Genomic DNA, 26,017 nt, shown 5'->3' with positions numbered 1-26,017 from the left:
GAGCAGTGAGCAGCCATTTTTTGCTGCGGCGCCCAGGGAGCAGTTGGGGGTTCAGTGCCTTGCTCAAGGGCACTTCAGTCGTGGTATTGAAGGTGGGAGAGCACTGTACATTCCCCCCCCCCCCCTACAATCCCTGCCAGTACGAGACTCAAACCCACAACCTTTGAGTTATGAGTCCGACTCTCTAACCATTAGGCCACTACTATACTATACTATACTATACTATACTATATTATACTATACTATATTATACTATACAAATTATTTACTTTATATTAAGTTATATTTGCCAAATTGGACACTGATTCACAGGCTTTCCCCTCTATTTGAGTTGTTCTGTCATCTCTTCATGATTAATTATCAGCTCGATGGGATGTTGAAGACTTTAAACAGCTGATCTCATAGTTGGCTTTGAAAGAATGGGAGAGTTTGGATTCTGATGTGAGGTGGGAAAGGCGTTTGCTCCTTGTAGGATGGACAGGGTTGATGTAATGGGAATTTTTGGGGTGAGGTCTCATCTAGAAGATGACCCCTGACCTCATTCTTCTGCGGTCTGATTTTCAGAGGCCAGTAAGTTTGTGATGTCGTATGTGGCGGCAGTGTGTGGGAAGGGCCAGGAGGTGAACAAAGTGAAGGAGCAGCTGCTTCAGTCCAATCCCGTGCTTGAGGGTGAGTCTTCCACATTTTCTGTTTTTGTACAAAATGCCTTGTCTATGTGTCATTTCACACCTTTAAAACACTCAGATCCCTTGGCTTGCCTTAAAACATACATCATATGTTCTTGAATGTCCCAGCAGGTCTGTTAATAGGAAACTTTGTGGTAGATCTTTTCAGATTCTTGAAGGCAAGTTTGGAAGCAGATGATTTGAGACCTACATCATATGTATTTGCCCATTATCTTGCCCCACTTTCAACTAAAGGGCCAAAAGCTTCTTGGTCCCTGTTGGCAATCAGACAGCTGTGTTTTTTATGTGGGGCCATGAACAGGAAATGCTCATAAGCGATGAGATGGAGATGAAGTAGGAATGCCCAGTGCTTATTGGCAGCAGGACTCAGAGCAGAGTGAAGTCCCACATCTGTGAGAGTTTAGTTGCTGGAAGTAATGAGCCCGTTGTTGGTTCTGTGAAGAGCCTTTCACTAATTTCCTTGTGGTTCTTAGTTTTTTATAGTGGAAAATATATATTTTTTAAGTTTTAAAATATTGATTTTAATCCTCACACTAAGAAAAAAAATAGTTATTTTAAGAACTGTTTACTGAAAGGTTCTTTGGGTAACGAAAAATGGTTCTTCTATTGCATCGCTGCAAAAAAAAATCTGTAAAATCATATTCATTCAATATATTCATATAATGAGTGGAAATAGAGATTGTACTGTAATAATTACGTTTAATTTGAGAATTGTGGTTCATTTGTCACATTGGAAATGGAAGGTTGCATTGTGGGATACATTATTCTGTGCATTGTGCTTTTTGGTATACTACAAATGTAGTAGGTTATCTGGATATTCCATGCATACTGAACATTTGCTTACTATACATACTTTGTACTGGAGTACTATATTCTGAATGTAGCCATTGTTCGTTTGATCTGAGAGAACGTTGAAATATAAATTTATTGTAGTGTCATCTTGTAGCTCAAACAGTAAAGCATAGCACAAGCAATGCCAAGGTCATGGGTTCAGCTCTCAGGGAATGCATGAACTGATCAAATGTAAACCTTGAAAGCAAAGTTAGTTATGAATGTAAAGTCCATTCAGTGTCCATCAGAGTTAACTAAAATACTCATCAATGTTTAAAATAGACATACATTATTGAAGTATGTGTGGACTTGTTGTTGTTTTTATTTATAATTTTAGGCAGTCTAAGTATTTTATGCTTCATGAATATGATGAAAGGTAGCTGAGAGGATTCAGAATCATTTTTCTGCCAGATGACATCAGTCAAAGTAGAAATGTAGTGCTAAATGAATCTGGCATGACTAACTCACAACGTTATTCCACTGCAGCTTTTGGGAACGCCAAAACCGTGAAGAATGACAACTCGTCTCGATTTGTGAGTATCTCTTTTTCCAGACAAAGTATATTACAACTGTTTTGATGCTGCTCTTCCCTCTAGAGTGTGTTTGCTTTAGAATAGATCAACATGGACTTTTGATCCGTAATGTGAACACAGGCAAATTATTCTATTGCTTACTCTCAGTCCGCCCCTAAAGTGATGCAATGCTTTTCTTGGGAGTTTGATTTTGCAAAATGATACTGCAACATTCCCGCTTTGCTTTTTATGGACCGGCACTGAGCACATTCTGAAGGCCAAAGTATACTTCGGGTTTTACGCATACGTGTCTGCATACAGTGTGCATGACATGCAAATTTCGTCACTAAAATAGTACGTGCACCATCCGATTTTTGTAAAGTATACTTTAGACTTGACACAGCAACACTAGAATGATTGCTGTTCGTGCATACAGCAGGGTTCAAACAGAACTCTGTGTAACCTCTCTAGCAACCACCTCCAGATGCCTTTGAGTCTCTTCTTTTTCCCTGTCGTCCTTGAGGACTGACTCCCACAATGCCATTCAGCCCAGATATTAGCACAGTTAAATATCTCTCTTTATGTAAACGTTTTTGATGCCGCTGCTCTTTGACAGTTTGGCCCTTTTCCATCTGTCCGTCATGGCCTGACCACACAAAGTAAACATATACTGAGCTATAGAGTGTGTACTTACAGTTGTTAGAGACCACACAGCATTGTCCAGCGTGTGTTTTCAGAGGTTCAACAGAGGTGCTGTTCAGTTTACATAACAGGGAATACAGAACAGCGTTGAGTCAGTGTTGTTGTTGTTGACGTTTATCCTCAGGAAACTTACCAGATCTAAATTTTAGTAACTCGTGGGTCAAAAATTAGTTTGTTGGGCACTCTTACTGGCTCTTGCATCACCCACATGAGACCATCAGTGTTGCATAACAATCTTTAGCCAGGAACCGTTTATTTGTGTGGCTTGGTTTCAAAACCTAGCCTATATAGGTAGCATTTTGAAGCATCTTAGACCATCTCAAAACAAAGTTTTCTCATTTTGGATTTTAAGGCAGCATTGCATCCTCTGTGTCAAAGGCAATCCCATAATGCATAACGGCAAACTATAGATATTAGATGGTTGCTCAGGTGAGAGAAATGTTGGTTATAAAAAATTTAAAATGCCATGAAGTACATATAAGAAAAAAAAGAAAAAAACATTAAACATTTATATTGGTGTGCCCTTGTGAAAAATAAGCATACTTTAAAAAAATAAAAAATAAAATAGCACTTATTATGGAAATAATATACTTTACATTAAGCTCACACTTAAGTATATTATTTGAATGTTTTCGGACACTTAATAGCTTGTTAATTGCATTTAAATTAAAATGTATTATAGTTTAAATTTATATTAAATGCAATTAGTTCTGAAAATGCTTTTTTCACCCTCTTACGTAGGACTTCTTACATCTTTATATGTAATTTCATAATTACTTCTGTTGTCTTTGAAATACTGATAACGTGTACCGCAATGACTGTAATGTAATTTCTATGAAAACTTGTGTCATGGATTTAAATATATATGTACTTACACATTAAATTATATGTTAGTCAACATATCAAATAAGTGTACTTTAAAGCACAAGAAAAGATGATTAAAACATAATAATTTACTTCAAATGTAAAGTAAAAATGTTAATTTGACAATTAATTACAAAGTGTAGACCTATACAGTACTTAAGTGTATTAATAAAATGAAAGTGTTCTCTCATTAAGTACAATTAAATCATTTTTTATTTTACAATTAAATGATTTTATATTAACTGCATGTATTGTTTTTTTAATGTACTTTTAAGATTTTAAGTAAACTACAAGTACACATTCAGTTCAACTAAGTGTATTCATTTTTTACAAGGGTGACATTTATTTATGCTAATTAAAGTATCACATTATTAGCCTAGCTATATGCTAATACCAAGCTCTATTGAAATCAATTGTGAATAGTGTCCATTTGTGTGGTGTAAACGGTAATTCTACAATAGTCAGCACCTTGGTTAGGGCTCATAGACCGAAGGCAGCAAGCCAGCTCGACAGGGTTTGAAACAGAAACCATCTCTGAGGTGACAGCATGCTAACACCTTGAGATTTTGAATTTCATAATAATGTTTTGTATCTCAAGCACCATTTTATCCTATATATTTCCAACTGCTGTACTGTTATAACTTTTCTCAAAGACATTTTCAGCTGTTGCTTCCTGTGTTGGCATAGGATTTTAGAGTTCTGGGAGTTTATTCAGCAGCCTCTGAGGCAGTTTCCTTTTGAAGAGCTGTTGGATATAAATAAAGAGGGACAAATTTAACTGGCTCCAGAGACACTGGGCTTACTGTTCTTATCCCAAATAGTGTGCAGGGACAGAAAGACAAAAAAAGTTTATTTTACCATTACGGCAGAAAAAAAAAAAGCCTCTTCTCCCACAGTAGTCCATTACTCCATTGCAAATCTATTTATGATTGGCAGCCTGTGTTATGAACAGGCCTGTACTTGGAGAATTGACTGCGCTTAGAGGGAAAGTCTGTTTTTTTTGTTTTTTTTTCCCATTTGCCTCGTGGAAGGCTCAAATTTCAGCCCTATTTGCAGTGATCACTGCCCTCAATGTCATGTGTCTTTTCCTACCATCAAGAACCACCAAAGAGCCACGTGGTTCTCCGCAGCAAGCCTGCCATTAGTACCAAAGGCCTTGATGAAATGTCACCATTGGAGAGGGACTCGCTTCTTAGACCTTAGCTTCTTAGTCATATCTTATTTTGACTGCACAGGAAGGCCATGTTAAACAGCAATAAAGAACCATGTCATCAATTCACCCACCATGCACTTTTTATGGGATGTGCAAACAATTTATTCTCTTTCTACAGGGGAAGTACATGGATATCGAGTTTGACTTCAAAGGAGACCCCCTTGGTGGAGTCATCAGTAATTGTGAGTATAATTACAAGGCGGAAACCAAGGAGTATCCCTGTGTAATAGTGCCCAAATAGAAATAAAGGAATAGTTCACCCCAAATCTGTCATTATTTACTCACCCTCACGTCGTTTTAAGCCCATATGCTGATTAATTTTGAAATTTTATACTATTATTCTTCAAGGACACAGTAAATTGATCAAGAGAGACAATAATTAATGAATTGTTAAGAAAAATCTATTTCAGATAAATAATGTTGTTTTTTTTTTCTATCTACTATGACATAATCCTAAAAAAAGGTGTCACCGTTTCCGCCAAGATATGAAATTGTTTTCAAAATTGCTAATAATAATAATACAGTAAATGTTTCTTGAGCAGCAAATCAGCATATTAGACTGATTTCTGAAGGATCATGTGACACTGAAGACTGGAGTAATGATGCTGAAAATTCAGCTTTGCAAATAAATTACATTATAAATATATTAAAAAGGAAAACAGTTATTTCAATTTGTAATATTATTTCACAATAATGCTGTTTTACTGTATTTTTGATCGAATAAATGCAAGAGACTTTTCAAAAAAAAAAAAAAAAACCTGTCCCTAAACTTTAGAATGTTAGTGTATATGTATTCAGAACATAGCGCACAACTTTTATACTTATTTAATAGCTGCTATGATTACCATGAACTGTCAATTTATGGAAAATAACTACATTACCATTCTTTAGAATTTCCCCTTTTGTGTTTTCTGGAAGAAAAGTCATATGAGCGTAAAGACAACATGCAATGGAGAATAAATGATGATAGAAGCTTCATTTTGGACAACTATTTCTTTTTACTTTGTACTATTTTTTTTTTTTTTTATTATAATTTTGTACAGCTGGCTGTGTCTTTACTCTTGCTCCCAGCTGTGTGCTCTCAGAGAGGGCTTTTGGAAACTGTGCTGCATTTATACACACACAAACCATCCGGAGCGTGTCCTTATTTCATAAAACTATAGCAATGGTTCCTGTAATATGCCCTTGAGCCGTTCTCTTTGCAAATTCAAAGCCAGTCTAGCAGTCTAGTTGGCTTGGCACAAATACTCTTGACTGTTGAAGCCAGTGGTCCATTTAGCTAAATGTTTCCTCATGCATTTGGTTAATATATAGTGTTGAATCAATGGGTAGTCGAAACGATGAGTGGTGACCTAAAACATGCACATTCTCTGATACATAACAGTCGATTTCTAAACTGTAGCAACATTTTGTCTGGTCAAAAATGAGATTGTGCCACTATGACAAGTGACCTTAAAGTCTTTAAATGGAAACGAAAGTGCTACCACTTGGCATTGAGAGATAATTAATCAGCCTAAGTTTGTATTGCCGCTGCAACTTCCTGTAACAGTTGGCACAGTTTGTCCATTTGCTCACTGATTTGAGGAGAGTTTGTATCCTATATAGTACAGCGGTTTGAGTAACTAATCGATCAGATAGTGTGCCACCATCCACATGAGAGAATCGATCAATCTCCCACTATTAATGATGCTGATGTGATTTATCTACGTCACTCCATCACATACAGGGGAGTCACTAGACCTAACTGACAATCTAATGACATTTCTTTTGTGCTGATATTTGGAGCAGCACTGAATTACTTCACTCAACAGTTACACCTTCAGCCCAGATCTATAAACGCCTCTGTTAGGGTATATGAACACACTGAGTTTCCTTAATGACAGCAAGACCTTCGCCTGTTTCCAGTTATATCTTATTTTGACTCCACCAACATATACAGTGAAAGACACAGGAAGTGGGAGCAAAATGTTACTCTCTTTTTCAATGCTTGATTGGAAGAGCTTTAAACAATCCCACAATTAAAACAATTCCCCCACAGTTTTTACTGAAGTCCTGGGTTGAGTTGCACCGACCGTTCGTAATTTCTAACATTATTGGAACGTAAAGTAGTTTGTAACTCTGTATGTTATTCAGTTGCACTGTTGCACCAAAAAGAAAAAAAAAAGGACATTTATTTATTATTTATTATATTTGACATGTACAGGGATTTGAGCAGCAAATCAGCATATTAGACTGATTTCTGAAGGATCATGTGACACTGAAGACTGGAGTAATGATGCTGAAAATTCAGCTTTGCAAATAAATTACATTATAAATATATTAAAAAGGAAAACAGTTATTTCAATTTGTAATATTATTTCACAATAATGCTGTTTTACTGTATTTTTGATCGAATAAATGCAAGAGACTTTTCAAAAAAAAAAAAAAAAAACCTGTCCCTAAACTTTAGAATGTTAGTGTATATGTATTCAGAACATAGAGCACAACTTTTATACTTATTTAATAGCTGCTATGATTACCATGAACTGTCAATTTATGGAAAATAACTACATTACCATTCTTTAGAATTTCCCCTTTTGTGTTTTCTGGAAGAAAAGTCATATGAGCGTAAAGACAACATGCAATGGAGAATAAATGATGATAGAAGCTTCATTTTGGACAACTATTTCTTTTTACTTTGTACTATTTTTTTTTTTTTTTATTATAATTTTGTACAGCTGGCTGTGTCTTTACTCTTGCTCCCAGCTGTGTGCTCTCAGAGAGGGCTTTTGGAAACTGTGCTGCATTTATACACACACAAACCATCCGGAGCGTGTCCTTATTTCATAAAACTATAGCAATGGTTCCTGTAATATGCCCTTGAGCCGTTCTCTTTGCAAATTCAAAGCCAGTCTAGCAGTCTAGTTGGCTTGGCACAAATACTCTTGACTGTTGAAGCCAGTGGTCCATTTAGCTAAATGTTTCCTCATGCATTTGGTTAATATATAGTGTTGAATCAATGGGTAGTCGAAACGATGAGTGGTGACCTAAAACATGCACATTCTCTGATACATAACAGTCGATTTCTAAACTGTAGCAACATTTTGTCTGGTCAAAAATGAGATTGTGCCACTATGACAAGTGACCTTAAAGTCTTTAAATGGAAACGAAAGTGCTACCACTTGGCATTGAGAGATAATTAATCAGCCTAAGTTTGTATTGCCGCTGCAACTTCCTGTAACAGTTGGCACAGTTTGTCCATTTGCTCACTGATTTGAGGAGAGTTTGTATCCTATATAGTACAGCGGTTTGAGTAACTAATCGATCAGATAGTGTGCCACCATCCACATGAGAGAATCGATCAATCTCCCACTATTAATGATGCTGATGTGATTTATCTACGTCACTCCATCACATACAGGGGAGTCACTAGACCTAACTGACAATCTAATGACATTTCTTTTGTGCTGATATTTGGAGCAGCACTGAATTACTTCACTCAACAGTTACACCTTCAGCCCAGATCTATAAACGCCTCTGTTAGGGTATATGAACACACTGAGTTTCCTTAATGACAGCAAGACCTTCGCCTGTTTCCAGTTATATCTTATTTTGACTCCACCAACATATACAGTGAAAGACACAGGAAGTGGGAGCAAAATGTTACTCTCTTTTTCAATGCTTGATTGGAAGAGCTTTAAACAATCCCACAATTAAAACAATTCCCCCACAGTTTTTACTGAAGTCCTGGGTTGAGTTGCACCGACCGTTCGTAATTTCTAACATTATTGGAACGTAAAGTAGTTTGTAACTCTGTATGTTATTCAGTTGCACTGTTGCACCAAAAAGAAAAAAAAAAGGACATTTATTTATTATTTATTATATTTGACATGTACAGGGATTGACTGATGCACAGAAAGGTGCATTGTTTAAGTCGAATTCGTGTTGAAATGATGCTAACAAAATAATTTATTCACATAATGTCCTGAGCATATGAAATATGTCTAAAGGACTGAATTATGTCAGGTAAAACAGGAGTGCTTATTGATGCAATTGAGCCAGTATGCTATTTTATTCCAACCTGGAATACATACTACTCCTGGTCGAAACTTCTATAAATATTTTGTCAATAAGTAGAGTTATGTTTCCAGTTTAATGGTGCAACACCAAAGTATTTAGTAGTGCGTAAGTTGTAACTTTCTGCTCCTTTATGTCAAAACTGGGCTAAGTTGTAACTTACGCACAGCTGGTGCAGTTGGCCTCTGCTGTCTAAATTCAGTCTAATTTAGTTAGATTTAAACTGTTATAGCTACATGTAGTCTGCACAATAGAATCTATTGTGAGTGCTTCAAAACAACCAAGTTGCATGACCACAGACAGGCTATAACAAGATGCTACAGACAGCTCTGAAGCTTGAGGGCTTTCCTCCAAAGAAACAATCTTAGAGTCATCTAAAACAACATCATTTTACCCACTAGAAGCTGTTTTTAGATGATTTGAACAAACAGACTTCATACACCTAAACAGGCAGTATTTTAAGGCATCATAGGCATGCTCCCAACATGAAGGTCGCTGCTCATTATAGGTAGAAACTTTATGCTGAGAGATTTCAGTTTAGCCTAATTCTAACATTACATGTATCCTGTGCAGAAAAAGGCAATCCCACAATGCACTGCACAAGCTGAGTTGAAAACAGACATTCGGGATGGCAGATGAAGCAGGATAAATGTTGTCATGTGCTAGACAGATGTGTTTAGCTGTTACAGAATATCTTACTGTTTTTAAGACACCATATCAAGTTAACCCTGTAAAGCCTGACATATGAAATAAGTCTAACACCTTTATGGCTCATATGGTATGATATAGTGAGAATATGGAGTGCATACTTGAAGAAAAAACACCTCCGTTTATCCAGAGGCCCGAACTGAGCAAAAATATGCAATTTGGTGCAGTTTTTGATATTTATATAGTCAAAAAGTATGAAAGTCTGATAGCTTGTAATGTAAATCACTACTTGCAAAAATGTCCAGCAAATGTTGTTTATATTAAATGTAAATGATTATATTACTAATGATATAAAAGTTGTTTTTAAGTTTACTTTATAAAAATCAGTAAAGGGTAAACAGCAAAAAGACATGTGAACCACGACCTGAAGGTTTTTTTTTTTTTTACAATTCTACTAAGAGACCTCTTACTTGATAAAAAAAAAGTATCAATAATAATGAAAAAAGGCATGTAGCAGATTGTGTGCAAAAGGCTTTTAGCAAAGTTTTGATAACCCAAAGGCCATAGAGATTTGCAAATTGAATACATTATGACAGTATGCATTATAAGCAGTTTTGCTACACAGCGATGTTGGTTTAAAAACAACGGACCAAACAGTGGACCAGTTGGAGAATACTTATTTTAATATCATTCATTCAATATTTTAATAACAAACATATTTGTAACAATGTATGGGAGAAAATCCACCTATAATGGCACATTCTGATCAATTATTCTGTGCTACGTTTATATGCAAGATATGCAAGCAGGCAGTTCACAGCAAGGTTGCTAGGTTTTGGAGTAGAACTCAGACTTGACTGAACAAGTCAATACAAAGCAATGCAGAGAAGGAAGATGGAAGACTTCTGATTTTTGAGTGGAGGACAGAAGTTACAGGCCATTACTGGAGCTGTGTTAAAGCAATAACAAATGTGGGCGGATGTACTAAAGGTGGAAGGTCAGCGTGGAGTCCCCTCAGTTTTCTTGCATTCCTCAGACTCATCCTGCCTCAGACACTACTCTTACACCAGACAGCATGATTTATCTCTGGAAATTAAAGGAGAGGATGGGGGAGAAGGGAGACAAAGGATACTCTTTAGTGTTTGGTTACTGTTGAGGTAGATTCCACAAAAGTGGATCTTTAATGGGGCTATAAACTATTGATGAGCTTGTGGCCCACAGCCACTACGCCACTGTTGTGACAGGCATCAGATAAAACAGGAAGTGACAACTGCTTATTGCCATCTTGCTTTTACTATTAACCAAATACTTGAAGAACGTCTCAGGTTACTTATGTAACCATGAATGCACGCTTCAAACAAAACAGTCAATGAAGACGAAGAAGAGAATGATGTGTGCTCCCGGCGCCTATTTATACTATAGTCGCACCGGTAGTGACGTCATGACTGTCGCCAGCCAACGAGTTGGTGTTTTTTCAATGTATGCTTCAGACACGGGTCACGACGAGGCGTTTCCCATAGCGACCCCTAGAGGACGCAGTTCGAAGTTCCCATGAAAGGGAACCATGGACATTTAGTTTCCTGCAGTAAAGAACTTGTTTGATGATAAATTGTAAATTAGCATCTCATATTATAGCTTTAGACTTTTGATACATATGTTGAATATTAATATGGCTGAATAATTCAAAAGGTTGACCACTGAATCATTTTCATTTAAATGAGCCAATATACCAGTAATAAATAATAATGCACAGTAATAAACAGCAATATTTACCTCCATACATGCACTACCATTCAAAAGTTTAGGGTTTTATTATTAGTATTATTATTACTAAAGAAATTAATACTTTTATTCAGAAAAGATGCATGAAATTGATCTAAAGAGACAGTAACGACTTTTACATTGTTGTAAAACAAAATTGTAAAAGGTTATTGGCCAAATAAATAGCATATTAAGGTCACCACAAAATTATTTATTCATGTCCCTGTGCAACTGTCAATGAGTATGAAATATCAAAGAAGGTTTGATTGGTACTTTGTCAAGCATTATCAGAATTATCAGTAGTTCATAGATAATACTCCTGCATAATTTCCTAACAATCCTCCATGTCTGATCTCATATCGAGCTAATAAATGTTGTTGATGATAAGGTAATCAAGGCTTTGGGCTGATGCTGCTGTTTTCTAATGGGCACACATCTGGATGGAGCGTGGGTGGTGTGACAGGTTCCTCTCCCCATAGATGAATATCTCCTGTGAGACTTCCTGTCTCAATCTGAATACAGTGAACAATGAAAACGTCACCATGGATACCTAAATATTCATTCTAATATAAACAGGAAAACACCTTTGTTTTTCTCTGAAATGGCTGTTCTGCTTAGTACATAGTAGGAGAGAATTGTCTTTAGCCAGTTTCATCTGTGTGTAATTCTTCACTGGGATTGCTGAAATTAACATTTATTTATGTATGAAGTTGAAAACACATTAGGCGCTTTTCCACTGCATGGTACGGCTCGGTACAGCTCATTTTGGGGGGGTATCCACTGTGTACACTACAGTAGCTAGAACCTGGTACTTATTTTTTTTTAGTACCACCTCTGTTGAGGTTCCAAGCGAGCCGTACTGATACTAAAATGTGACGTGTGAACACTGCAGATCACTGATTGGTCAGAAAGAATCGTCACTACCTGCGTCATTGGATTTGTGACAAGAGACACCAAACACGCTAGATTTAAATAGCCAGCAACAGCCACCGCAGTACCATTTGTTCGCATTACTTTTTTAAAAAACTTCCTTTAAACGACCATCACACACAACTTGAAAAAAGACATGGCTGTGTTTTGGTCAGTAGACGAGGTGGCGGAGCAACAATAACAAACAGTCTATATAATCCCACCCACTCGGAAGTGGTACTAAACTGCAGTGGAAAAGCAAAGCGAGCCGAGTTGTACCACGTAGTGGAAAAGCGACAATTGACTTGTGACTTTTTCAGAAGTAAATATCATTGCTTGACAGCCTTGTACCTCATGTTAGGCTTGTCTTTTATGTTTAAACATTATCGCTAAAACTTTCTCTTTGTGGAGATTTTTTTTTTTTCCCCTTCAGAAAACCCTTCTGCAGCTCTCGGTTTAAGCTGAGTCAGCTGTGTATGCTCATTAAATGCTTTGTGCTTTGATATTTCCCTTTTGCAGATCTCTTGGAGAAATCCCGTGTGGTAAAGCAGCCCAGGGGTGAGAGGAATTTCCACATCTTCTACCAGCTGCTTTCTGGAGCATCAGATGACACGCTCCGTAAGAGACCAACTACAGATTTTTAATGATTGCTTGTGCATTTGGGATGCACAGTCCATTCAGTGGCTTTCAGAGCATAATAAGGAAAAGATTATTGGATTGCACTCAAAGTTACCTGAGTTAAAGACTCTGGAAACAGAATTTATGGTTCATTCGTGGTTTATTTGCATTCTGTTGGACCATGGTCATTGTTTGATATTTTAAATGAAAGAGAACACAATAAAAGGCTTTGATTTCAGGCATCAAAGGGGTGAACTGAGCAGAATACCACATAGATGTAACATAATCTGATGGCAACTGGGTCATATGGAATGGCTGATACATCTAGGCAAAGACAGTATAAAGCAGGTGTGTTCTATACTGCTCCTGGAGAGCCACCGTCCTGCAGAGTTTAGCTATAAGGGTTTATAATTTGCAATAATAGCTGTAAATTATGTAAAGGATAAAGTTAAGGGTAAAGTTAGTTGGTCATTGTTGTAAAATAAACAAGGTGATCAGGACCCTGATACATCGCTGTATATTATCCTCTCTGCTGTTTAGAAGCGTCTGGAATGTATTGAAGACGAAACTGCTCAAAATTTAATGATGAAAACATTAATGATCATAAACATAAAGTGCGTGTGTGTGTGTGTGTATCCTGCAGAGTTTAGCTCCAACCCTAATTAAACACACCTGAACCAGCTAATCAAGATCTTCAGGCTTACTAGAAACTTCTAGGCAAATGTGTTGGAAATTCTGCAGGATGGTGTCCCTCCGGGAACAGGATGGGACACCCCTGGGATAAAGAGAAAGTACAAAGAGTGACCACTCTTGGGAGAATGAGAGAAATTGCTTCAAAGATGGTTGTCAAGTGAATTGATTTTAACAATGTAATTGTATTTTTCTTTCAGAAAAACTGAAGCTGGACCGAGACTTCAGTAAATACAACTACCTTAGCCTGGATTCGGCAACAGTCAATGGACTGGACGATGCTGCCAGTTTCAGAACAGTCAGAGTAAGTTTGCTTTCAGGCCTACCATACTATACATACAGTAGCTGGTTCCTGACACATTATAGCATGTGAGTCATTGGTTCAGACTGTCTTGGGATTAGCTCAGATCTATGGCACCCTGTATGATGAGAAGCTAACAAAGCACCTTATCTCCCCGGCTTAAATGGATAAGATCATCCTTTACCCCGCAAAGGTGGAGTTTGTTCTGAGCAAGACACTTTGCCTTGTGTCATTATGTCATTTGAGATTTGTTCAAGCCTCTACTTGAAGACAGGGAAGTTCATTTAAGGGGGAATTCCACCTGCTCACCGCTGACTTAAATAAAATCGGCGCTTCTGTTTCTCTCATGCACCCTTATTGTTGTGAAAATGGGTCATGCAGAGGATGGACGTTGCAGGGTTTAACAATGAGGATTATTTTCTGCTGGCCTGGTTGAGCCAGTAGTTTTGCTTCCTTTAGACACTTGCCTGACTTGTTCACTTTAAAAAAATAAAAGCATCATTACTCCAGTCTTCAGTGTCACATGATCCTTCAGAAATCATTCTAATATGCTGATTTGAGCTCAAAAACATTTATTATTATTATCAATGTTGAAAATAGTTGTGCTGCTTCATATTTTTGTGGAAGCTGTGATACTTTTTTTGGGGGGTGGGGGTTCTTTGATGAATATATAAAAAAACAGCATTTATTTGAATTAAGTCTTGTCTGCCACTTTTGATCAATTTAATGCAACTTTGAAAAGTAGTGTATTTACACTGAGATAACACAGGAAGCAATGCATAATGTGCTTGAATATTACATTTTTTGACAGTGTTGCTGCTTTTGTTTATTCTCTGGCCCATTAAGACAAGTGACTTTTCCATCAACTGGCCCGAACCTTTTTTGGTGAGCCCGGGCCACTGGGCCATCCTTATTGTGGAGACCTGAATGTCTGTGTCTGTGTCCAAGCACACAATGCAGCCCACATTAAACTGAACAGAATTCAGCACCGTATCAGACAATACTGTGCAGTTCTGATGAACAATAGGCCTAAGCCAAGCTCCATGCTGGCATCAGAACACTAACTCAGCATGTGCTGGGCCTCTGGCTTTGTCTTTCAACCCCTTGCCTGGGGAGTCAGATCTAATTAATTAGAAACATGCCTTTTTTTTTGCAGTGTAGACAGTTGTAGTTTATGAGGTTAAGCATAAATAAGGCTCTGTGTGTAGGGGACAGTAAACACTTCCACGAGGGAGGATGGTTGCTATTTATGCTAGACTGTAAATAATATACAAAACTCAGCAGAACGTTCATTCTTGGAGACACAACATGCTTGTCTTGTTAACATGGAAAAGAAAAAACTATTGAAGAGTTTTTCCACTCTGGAAGGATACAATTGTGTTACCATTTATTGAGAGATAAAGGAAGTTATTGGTTTGTCATTCATTTTGATCTGCATCACATTTCAGCCCTTTACAGCTCACGCTCCGTTATCTCTGGCCTTTAGACCATTGCTTTGCCAATTAACTGCTTGCACATTTATTATCAGCGATTCCATGACATTTCAAATGTAATTTATGGCTTCACAAGAACAAATATTAACACAAGCTATTGTAGAAGAACAGGCGACATGAAAAATCATAAGCTGCTGCTGATTCTATTGGCTAAAACTACTGTAAAATTTAGAACACATGTTACTTATTTCCCTGTACATTCATTAATTAACAATATTAAAGTGATAGTTCGCCCAAAAAATGAAAATTCTGTCATCTTTTGCTCACCCTCAACTTCCAAACTACAAGTTTATTTCAGCTGTTGAGCACGAAAGAAGAAATTTTGAAGAATGCAGGTAACCAAGCAGTTGCTGGTAGCCATTGACTAATAGTATGAAAAAAGTACTATGGAAGTCAAGCAAGTGTTTGGTTACCAACATTTTTCAGAATATCATATTTTGTGTTCAACAGAACAAAGAAATTCATATAGGGTTGGAACAAGATGGGGGTGAGTAAATTAAAATGTTCGTTTTTGGAACAACTCTTCTTTATGCACCAAGAGCTTGTAACACTCCAAAGAGAAAGGAAAAATTTAAATCGCATCATATGACCCCTTTAAGGTGAATCTCGGGTCATATTTTACTCCAAGATCAAAATAAAGATATAAAAATAAAGAAATAAAAGATGTGTTTTGAGTTAAGAACATTTCCCATATGTATGATTGAATTGTGTCATTGTCCTCAGTGATCACTGAGAGTCACTACTGAGAATGAGATTTCTTTAAATAAAACGTCCACACACACACTAATAATTTTTATTAAAAGATTATTTTATTTCTTATTTCTTTCCTTGATTTTCTAAGGTGTCAAATACAAATTATTCTTAGGACAAGCTGCAATGCTTAATCTGTTCTCTTTGACAGACTGTGGTATGATGGAAACTTCTGTTCAACACCCTCAGGCTGTCCATTAGTGGTGTGGTTACGGGCCAGTCAATCACTTTACAGAAGCCTCCATATGTACTGCCATGTTAAATGTCCATCAGCAGACCACTATTGACGGAATATGTTTTCTCTTCTGTTTTCCCAGAATGCCATGCAAATTGTGGGCTTCATGGAGGATGAGGTTCAGTCAATACTGGAGCTGGTGGCTGCTGTTCTCAAACTGGGAAATATCGAGTTTAAACCAGAGTCTCGTTGCAACGGCTACGATGAGAGTCGAGTCAAGGACAAGAACGGTGAGTGCTAGGCTCTTTCAGAAAGCATTGCCTATCCAAAAAATTACATTACTTTTTTTTAAACAGCTGGTTTGTAAAAGAAAGTACACTTTCCAAAAAAACTTTCAAGTGTGAATGATCGGACATCACAATCAGTATTAGGTATAATGATATAAACATTTGCTAGCATGGAAAATCAAATTAATAATAATTGTAAAACAACATGTACTGTGGTCTTGTATGTAACAGTGCCTTCATCTGCTCACCAGGTTGGTCACTACTGCCATCTATTGATATATCAAGAGTTATTTATAGTATTAGCTTGCAGTTGCAGTTGGTACACTGTCAATCAACACCACACTGGTACTTACCCAGATAACCCTTGCATCCTGTACCATGCATGCATAAGCTAATGATAAAAAATCTGTATGTTTTTATAAAGCCAGATAAATGCATCCTTGACTAACAGGTCAAGGATATAATATTTTATGCAGTGACAAGTGTCCTGTTACGTGCTAGAATTAATCTAAAACTATTTAAACTATTTTCAAATTATCTTATAATTATTAGCCATTCAGTTTACCACAAGATGAACAAATAAAAGCAAAAAGGTCATTCAAAATAATGCTAAAACTTTTACAGGTCTAAGATATGCACTTTCCCTTATACGTACAGTACAATTAAATATGCCTCTAAAATGACTTGGAACCAGTTTCTTAAAATTATCACAAAAAAAAAAAAATAATAATAATCTAAAACCGTGACATCTATGAAGTTTTAAATATGCATTAAATACTTTAGAAAAAAAGACCAAATAATTTACTTGGGGAAACCAAAAAGTTTTACCTAAAATTGTAACGTTAAATAAAAATATTAGTCAACATGTTATGTCAACTACAAAAATATATTCACTGCAAAAGTGAGCATTGTTTGTCACTGGTCGTTCTATTAGTTTCCTATAGCCAGGGCAGTGGTCGGCCCAGACTAAACATCACAGTCTATGTCAACACCTCTATTTATACATACTACAGCGTCTGGTTTGTCTGCTGTGCTTAAACCCATCAGCAATAATGTCCTTTCCTCTGCCCTTTTGATCTGATAGATATGGGCTGAAATGAGACAGATTAAGCTGGTGTAGGATGAGGGGGATGTATACCTGATGTCCAGATCCTCTCAAACCCCCTGGAGAGAAGCACTTTTAAAATACCCTTCAGCTTAAACTCCTTGAACTCCTTGAAAGGGGCTTAACATGTATCAGTCTTAACCTTGACTTCTAGATTCTAGGAGACAGGCCTTTGATCAGAATGATTGTTGTTTTTAAATTTGAAGACACTAAATATGTTTTTATAGAGGGTTTTTTTAAGAGTCATAAGAGTCATCGGAGGGTTTATGTTTATCTTTGGCAATTGGAAAATTTGTTTAAATTACATAACACGCTGTCTAGTCTATCCATAAATAATTATTTAATCTGATCTGCCTCGGTTTGTTTTGCATTTCCTGTCCCAGACCTGAAAGAGATGTGTGAGCTGCTGGGCATTGAGCAGTCTGTGCTGGAGAGAGCATTCAGCTTCCGGACCGTGGAGGCCAAGATGGAGAAGGTGTCCACCACGCTCAATGTGGCTCAGGTCAGGACACACACCCTCCTTGATCGCACATCGAGCTCCATTTAAATGTTTGGTTCTCAAGTAAATCTCTTTACATGAAAGGACAGTATAAAGCTTTGGAGCTTTGTGCACTTATAAGTTTCCCAGACCTGGAAAAATAATGGGAATTAATAAAGTAAAAAAAAAAAAAGATAAAAAAAATCAGTAATTTTGAATAACTGGAGGTTCATTGATCAAAAGATATTGAACAAAAAGCCTAAAATAGGATATATTGTATCTTCTGAATAGACAATTCATCTCTATTATTTTTTTTTTCTTTTTAAACTTACATGAAGTGAGATCACTTATGAATGAAAGGTCATTTTATTGACCTGGTCCATTATAACCATCGCTGTCGGAAATGTAACAACTACAAATATGCCACTATGGAAAGTTCCATGCAAGTTCGGTGGAGATGATGGAAAGACACTACAGAAAACCAAGGTCTCCAGAGTTCACAAACATCTGACCAGATACAGTACCTGTACATACAAAACTGTCTATTGTAATATACCTGCACATACAATTGTCGATTTATATATTTTTATTCCTTATTTACTTGTTCTATTTTTTATTTTTTATTATCTGTGTTTTTTGTTCTGTCAGTGTCATTCTGTTACACTGTGGAAGCTTCTGTCATGAAAACAAATTCCTCGTATGTGTAAACATACCTGGCAATAAAGCTCATTCTGATTCTGATTCTGATACAACAAAAACAACTAGGAAAGAAAAGTTTGTCAAGTCAAAAATTGAATGGCTTTATGAAGCCTTGCGTGAAAAAAATCCTTACGTTTGAATTAAGCCAATATGTTAATAATAATAATAATTATTCTTCTTATTATTATTATTCTTATTTCTTTATTTGAAATAATTTCTGAATTCAATCTAAATCTATAGGAATTTGATTGTAAGCTACAGTACAACTGTTCATCTGATAGCAGCCTGAAGGTCTGGCAGATATAGATTGAGAGCTCTTGGAGGGCATACATTGTAGAAATTTAAGTTTTGGGATAGACATTTTGGAAAATTACATTTTTAACATTACTTTGTACAATAACAGTATGTTGCCAAGCCAACATCATGATTAGAGGTAGAAAGATATTACAGGCAAAACCTCACTAAAGGCTGCTGGGATGTGTGTGAACCCGAAGCCTTGATTATTGCAATAATAACATTCAAGTGAGGGGTCCAGTTAGCAACTTGTGATGTGTTCTTGGCATAGCATCATGTTGTTAAGAATTTAGCCACTAACTCTTGATAGATGACAGGCCTCAGTGCATTTGGATCCGGGCCACATGATGTGTTCCAAAAACTCTCTTCAAGTGGTGTAATTTTGTTTTTACAGCCATGAGACATTGAGTGAATTGGAGCTAGAGATTAATCACTATCTTTATGCTTGTATAGATAATGTGTAATTCAGATGTTCTGGACATTGATTGTAATTTGCCACACCTATTTCAGGCCTATTATGCTCGTGATGCTCTTGCCAAAAACCTTTACAGCCGACTGTTCAGCTGGCTGGTGAACCGAATCAATGAAAGCATCAAGGTATGTCTCTCTGGATTTTCATTGAATCTTTGTTGTTTGCTGTAAAGGTGCTGTCACATTAACAAAATTTGGTGCAAAATGATGTGAGCAATAGTCTATTGTCAATAGTGTAGCAATAGTGTTCAAACCAAGCCGCTTTCTGCTGGTCAACTCATCAAATTTGCAAGACCAAACTTGAACCCAATGCAAAATATGTATGATGAAATCTTTCACTCTAACACAAAATACCAGATTTTGTGAATTTCTATTGATGTGACTGGGTTTTGCCTGTGAAAATTTGCCAAACATCAGTAAATGTGACGGCACCCTAACACTCAAATTATACTCTGAAACTACACAAGACACGCTTGTACCGATGCTAGCACTATTTCACGTATTTGTGTTTAAAGCGAGTTGGTTTCTGCCTTTAACTTTCTTCTTTTTTTGATCAGGCTCAAACCAAAACACGCAAGAAAGTTATGGGAGTCCTGGATATTTACGGTTTTGAAATCTTTGAGGTGAGTGATTTGGTGTGTTTAGTGTGTTTTGAAAATGATGCCTCTTATAAAATTCATGTCATCACCACCTGTCCATCAATGTCTAACGCATCACAGTGCATGCAAAGGCAGGCTTCCAAACTGAACACACCCATAAACTAAACTCAATTTTTGTGTGTTGGTGAAAAGTACCCTGCATTTCTGTACTGACAGACTTACTGTGCACCAATGCAAATTTAAATAGAGAATTGCACTTGCATGCATTATTAAGTTAGTTATATGACTGTAATGACTTTTTTGTTGTTGGCATACTAAATCCCACAAGTGTTTACTGTAATACAGAGAACTACTTCTCAGGCCCACATTGAATCTGAAATCCGTATTTTTTGTTTATTAACAATTTTGGCTAATTAAATCTCTTTAAAACTCATAGCAGCATACTTTGCCATGTTTAAATCCATTCTGCAGAATTTCCCCCCAAAAAACAGTATAAAAATTCCACAGATTCTGTCTGGGCCTAGTAATTCATCTTTCAGCCATTTTGGTTTACATTTGTCCATTGCTTGTCTTCTGCTGTCTGACTGTTTCACTCTCTCCTGAATGTTGTTTATGTTGTTGTGGCCATGGCGACAGGATGGAGTAAGTAGACCTGCAGAGGAAATCCCATGGCAGTGTGCATGCTGCGATTTTAGCACTTAATCCTATAGTCTTAATTCTGCTCTTTTATCTCTGCAGCATAAGCCACTACTAGAGCAAAACCCTGAAGCACAGTGTTTCCTAGTAGTATTAGTATGAACTGTATGCTTGATGTTACAGCATTAGCTCCATTCATCCTGAACTCAGAATACCTTAAAGGAACATTTCACCCAGAAAGGACAATTATGTCATTATTTATCACCCTCAAGTTGTTCCAAACCCATATCATATGGCTTCAGTAGACTTTGGATATAGTGCATGAGTAATACAGACTATTTGTATGGTTCTTTTATGGTGTTTTTTTTGGAGCTTGAGGGTGATTTATAATGACTCAGTTTTCATTTTTGGGTGACGCATTTCTTTGAGCTTCACTGAAACCAGCCAGAGAGCTGCAGTGTTTCTGAGCTTTTGGGGCTTCAGAAAATGTAAGAGTTGAGTTTATTCTTTGAACGGGTTTACCTCTCATTACTCCCAGAACACTGCAGCTCCAGGCTGACATGCCAGTGTGGCCTCTCAGCAAAGGCTGCCAGGATAAAACTGCCAGTGCCAAGTAAAACAATGAGCTGGTGCTTTTCAGCGTGCCATATGCTGCCTCTTGGAAGTGATTTTGGGCTTTTTCTCAAGCCAAGCCCATTGGAACTGATGATTGCAGTGGCTTTAGTTGCAGAGACTAACATGCAGTAGGATCGCTCTGACGATTAAAAAAAAAAGAAGAGGATTGAATAATTCCTGAACCCCAGCGTCATGGCTAAATAGTACAATCCTAACTGTTTATCATAAGCCAGTGAGCATAACATTGAGCATTACTGTTGCTTTAATTCAATGATGGAGTCTGTTCACCGATTGGGGTTTAGCATGAGAAAGGGAAATGGTTACATATATGGTTAGATTTTTTAACCCTGCATTTTTAACCCGGAAAACATTTACTGTGAGTGCAGAGATTAAAGACTTCACCTCCATTAAAAGATACAGATACGATTATGCAGCCTTTATGTATATTGTACCATGTTATGCCTTCATGTAATCTTAGCTATAAATGCCTATGCTTTGACGAAATTCTTTACTATGACTTCTTTAAGGCGGCACCCCACAAAACTATTTTAAATCATTTTGTTTTGGTTGTGGGTGTCACACCAAACGTTTTCACAGGAAACATACATTCATCTGTCTGAGTTCCATCAAACCTCAATTAAGAATGTAAGAGGGGTGACATATTAAACAACTGCATTTGAATTTTCTCAGATTTCCCCATCACGAATCGGCAGCAAACCAGTATGAAGCTTGCTGAAATAAGAGCATTGTAGTTGTGCAACTTCAGTGAGACACCTTAGTTATAGATAGTATTATATTGGGGAAAACAACAAACAGTTAAAGATTTCCTAAAGTAGACTTATTGTGACATTCCTCCCCAAAGTCACCAAAGGAAGTCACCAAAATTTCTAGCGTGTATCCAGCTTATATAGGTACCTAGAGGAAGGTGCTTAGTAAATAACGTTGAGTGACTGTTACCGTATTAGTGTGCTGGTTTGCAGTGTGTTGTGTTTTAGTTTGCAGTGTACATTGTAATTATCACAGTAGTCATTTGGTCAGTGGGTTCTCATCCATCCTTCTGTTCCTGCAGGACAACAGTTTTGAACAGTTCATCATCAACTACTGCAATGAGAAGCTCCAGCAAATCTTCATCGAGCTTACTCTCCGCGAGGAGCAGGAGGAGTATGTCCGTGAGGTAAGCAACACCCCGTACATGACAGCCGATCAGAAATAGTCTTCTCTCAACTTCAGTGCCTCTAACAGTTTTTTAATGAAGTTACCTTGCAAGGAAAGTGCTTTCAGACAGATAACGTGACATCATGTTTACTGATGTAGAACAAATTCATTTAGACATAATGAAGAAATATCTTGCTATAAATGGAATTTAGAAAAAAAAAAATACATTTATGAATTCTTTTACATCTTTCACCCACATTTTTAGCATTTCAGCCTTGGCGTTATACAGAGTACTGTGCAGTATTCAGTATATAGCAAGCTTGTGCTCTACTGTTTGTTTCCTTCTATCAATCCTTCTCCTTTCGCGCTGTGATTGTGGGGATGGAAACAATCCCTCACTCCAGTCAGGGTAAACACAATTCTCCCTGAAGAGCTTGCAGCTCTGTTTGCTTTCAGAGCTCTAAGTATGTGCCCTGACGCTGCCGTGACCCCTGCACTGTGATATTCCACTCTCTGGCTTCACTCCAGTTGAGTGCATGGGAAAATACCGCTGCCCTGAAGACTGAAGAGGGACGCAGGGGTCTAGGGACCATGCTGCCCCAATCCACATTCCAAATTCCCCATTTTTGAACCCTCCTCCCGCATACATCTACCTCCTAGTTCGAGGAGCTTTCACAAAGTCCAATTAGCCCACAGCTATTTTCCAGCTTGTTACATTCATTGACTTGATTGGCTTTGATTTGTTGTTTAAATCCAGTGGGTTCCATCTTTCTCTAATGGGCCGTAAGTGGGTCTGCACTCCAGACCCTAAATATCGCAGAAACGGTCATGACATGGAGCAACATGGATATCCAGCCATCTGCAGTGTATTCATTGGTTGAACTGCATAACTGAACTGTATACAATTATAGAGATCATTGTTGTGTGTGGCAGTTTGGTTGGAATTTTTTCCCCCCTCTATCTTCAGTGCAAGTAATTTATTCACTTAAAAGTAAAATGCATGATTTTCTTTTCAAGCTTTGTAAAGGTAGAATAACTATTATCATTGTTATTATTATTGTTGTTGTTATTAATGGTAATATTATTATTATTATTATTATTGGTATTACTATGAAAAGGAATATAATAATAATAATAATAATAAATAATAATCAGTGATTGCAGTTGGATCAAATCATTGCACTCAGCCGGTTAAGTAATAATCGCGACTCCTACGCGGTATTGGATATCTGCTGTTTACCTGTTCAAGTATAGTAAAGCTTGTCAGCATCTTTCCTAAACCACTCAGATTTGTCTGTTGACGCTACAGGATTAGTTTTAAGACTGTGTTCTAGGAATATCCCTCTTTAGAAAGAGAAAACTGATGGAAAGAAAACAAATCTGTAGTTTGCCTCTATCTTTGTCTACAGGATATTGAGTGGACCAACATTGAGTATTTCAACAACGCCATCATATGTGACCTCATCGAGAATGTAAGTCTGCATATGACAGTAGTTTTACAAGTATTGCAGACAAGAGACAGTTGTGTTCTTTTTTTTTTTTCTAGAATCCTAATTTTCTCTTTATTATAGACCCTATGAAACATACTTGCAGAAACTGTGTTAATATATAATATACAGGATACAGATGAACTCAAGGCTTACAGACATGGTTTAAAACCCACAAATCTACAGTTTCACAAGGTTTTTAATATATATTTTTTTCAGTGTTTGATCTGATAACCATAATTCTTGTTTTCAGAACAAGAATGGGATTTTGGCCATGTTGGATGAGGAGTGTTTGAGGCCAGGCACAGTAACAGATGAGACTTTCTTGGACAAGTTGAACACCATGTGTGCTGAACACCAGCACTTTGAGAGCAGACAGAGCAAAAACTCCAAGTTCCTCACAGACCACAGCCTACCACACAACTGCTTCCGCATCCAGCACTACGCTGGCAAGGTGAGTCCATAGAGTTTCCCCATTTCAACATCCCTTAAGCTCTCACTCATTTTTAGTTTTTAGCTTTACATACAGTGCTATGTAAACCGTGCATCACATGCTCACAATACTTTTAGATACAGTGTTGTATATGAATTACATTTAAGAATGAATGACGTGTTAATGAATGGTTGTCACACTTATGATTCATGGTGTGAATAGTGAAGCACGTCTTAAACCTTTTATAGTCTTCTGCTAAATTGTGGAGAAGATCTCAGTTCATTAAAGGATAGCCCACATGCAACAGTCTGTGGAGTTGCATTGATGTTTTTACATTTACATTACTCTACAAAAGATCTACCAAAGCAACCATGCATCTTATCCATTGCAAAATTGGCAACAATGTAATTGGGCACATACCTTTTATACATGCAAAATTTGGTAAGTGTTCTTTGCCCATAAACTGAGTTATAGCTCTTCAAAATGACAAATAATAATGATGATGGGAGAAGCCAGAGGGATCCAGTATACACTAATCTGAGATATGTACATTTGTAAATGCTTTCCAATAAACATTGTGTGTTTTCAGAAACAAGCACATTGTAAAGTAGAGTGTAAAGAAGAGTTATTGAACGTAATATTCTGTATACACAGGTGCTGTATCGGGCGGAGGGATTTGTGGATAAAAACAATGACCTCCTCTACAGAGATTTATCCCAGGCCATGTACAAAGCCAATCACAGCCTGATAAAGATTCTCTTTCCTGAGGGAAACCCAGCTAAAGTGAACCTCAAGCGGCCCCCCACAGCTGGATTCCAGTTCAGAGCCTCAGTGGGAACGCTCATGAAGAACTTGCTGACCAAGAACCCCAACTATATCAGGTAACATTTTATATAGATTTTCATTTTTATTAAACAGCAAGCTTAAAATAAATCATTAAAAAATGTCTAGTTTATTTAGAAATAATCAATATATTTTTACATTGCCAAACTAAAATATAAAAAATATTAGTATATAGTTTTAATTAGTATGTATTGTTATAATTTTAGTTTGTTAAAGTTTTAGTAATTTAGTACATTGAGGAAATTAAAGGTGCACTAAGCTAATTTTGCCAAACGTTGTTAATATTTGAAAGCACTAAAACAAACACGCCCATACCCCAATAGGACCTCGCCCTTATTTTGATAACTCCGCCCCACACGTACGTACACAACCCTGGCAGCGACGATGGCGGAATCTGCTATGCTTGCATATTCAAGCTAAAGCCAACACAGATTAGTTGTGTGAAACAAAGCAAAATCAACATAACTCGCCTATCTAGAAGAAACAAAGCAACCTCTGCATCTAATTCCAGGCCTTCCTGCTCTTCGAGTTCTCTCCACCTCTTGCCTAGTCATAACCCTTCTTTTTAATGGTTTGTTCCTCTGAATTTTTCCTCTTTTTTATTTTTTTTTTGTCTGCCATCTCTCGCTATCTGTAGTCGATCTGCTAATATCCGTCCTGTGCACTTACTGAGCGCTCTCTTCTCCCTATCATTACTAGACACGCT

At 37.1% G+C, this 26,017-nt stretch overlaps 1 protein-coding gene across 6 annotated transcripts in view; it reads left to right on the top strand.

The window, feature by feature from the left end:
• Positions 1-26,017, top strand: part of LOC107676995 (unconventional myosin-Ib-like) — a 41,426-nt gene that overhangs the window by 1,849 nt on the left and 13,560 nt on the right. For 5 of the 6 annotated variants that reach the window (XM_016471773.1, XM_016471774.1, XM_016471771.1 and 2 more), the window contains exons 2-15: positions 565-669; positions 2,004-2,050; positions 4,927-4,990; positions 12,702-12,800; positions 13,691-13,794; positions 16,352-16,499; positions 17,985-18,103; positions 19,583-19,669; positions 20,101-20,166; positions 20,779-20,784; positions 22,463-22,567; positions 23,958-24,020; positions 24,289-24,489; positions 25,123-25,349. In XM_016471773.1, coding sequence (XP_016327259.1) covers positions 582-669; positions 2,004-2,050; positions 4,927-4,990; positions 12,702-12,800; positions 13,691-13,794; positions 16,352-16,499; positions 17,985-18,103; positions 19,583-19,669; positions 20,101-20,166; positions 20,779-20,784; positions 22,463-22,567; positions 23,958-24,020; positions 24,289-24,489; positions 25,123-25,349 — 1,424 coding nt within the window. In that variant the 5' untranslated portion in view covers positions 565-581. The remainder of the gene's footprint in view (positions 1-564; positions 670-2,003; positions 2,051-4,926; positions 4,991-12,701; positions 12,801-13,690; positions 13,795-16,351; positions 16,500-17,984; positions 18,104-19,582; positions 19,670-20,100; positions 20,167-20,778; positions 20,785-22,462; positions 22,568-23,957; positions 24,021-24,288; positions 24,490-25,122; positions 25,350-26,017) is intronic. The other variant, XM_016471770.1, reaches the window with a different exon arrangement.

Source organism: Sinocyclocheilus anshuiensis, unplaced genomic scaffold (genome assembly GCF_001515605.1).
Source record: "Sinocyclocheilus anshuiensis isolate Anshui unplaced genomic scaffold, SAMN03320099.WGS_v1.1 scaffold616, whole genome shotgun sequence".
Classification (NCBI taxonomy): Eukaryota; Metazoa; Chordata; class Actinopteri; order Cypriniformes; family Cyprinidae; genus Sinocyclocheilus; species Sinocyclocheilus anshuiensis.
The sequence above is the reverse complement of the archived record's forward strand: the minus strand, read 5'-3'. Positions and strand labels throughout refer to the sequence as shown.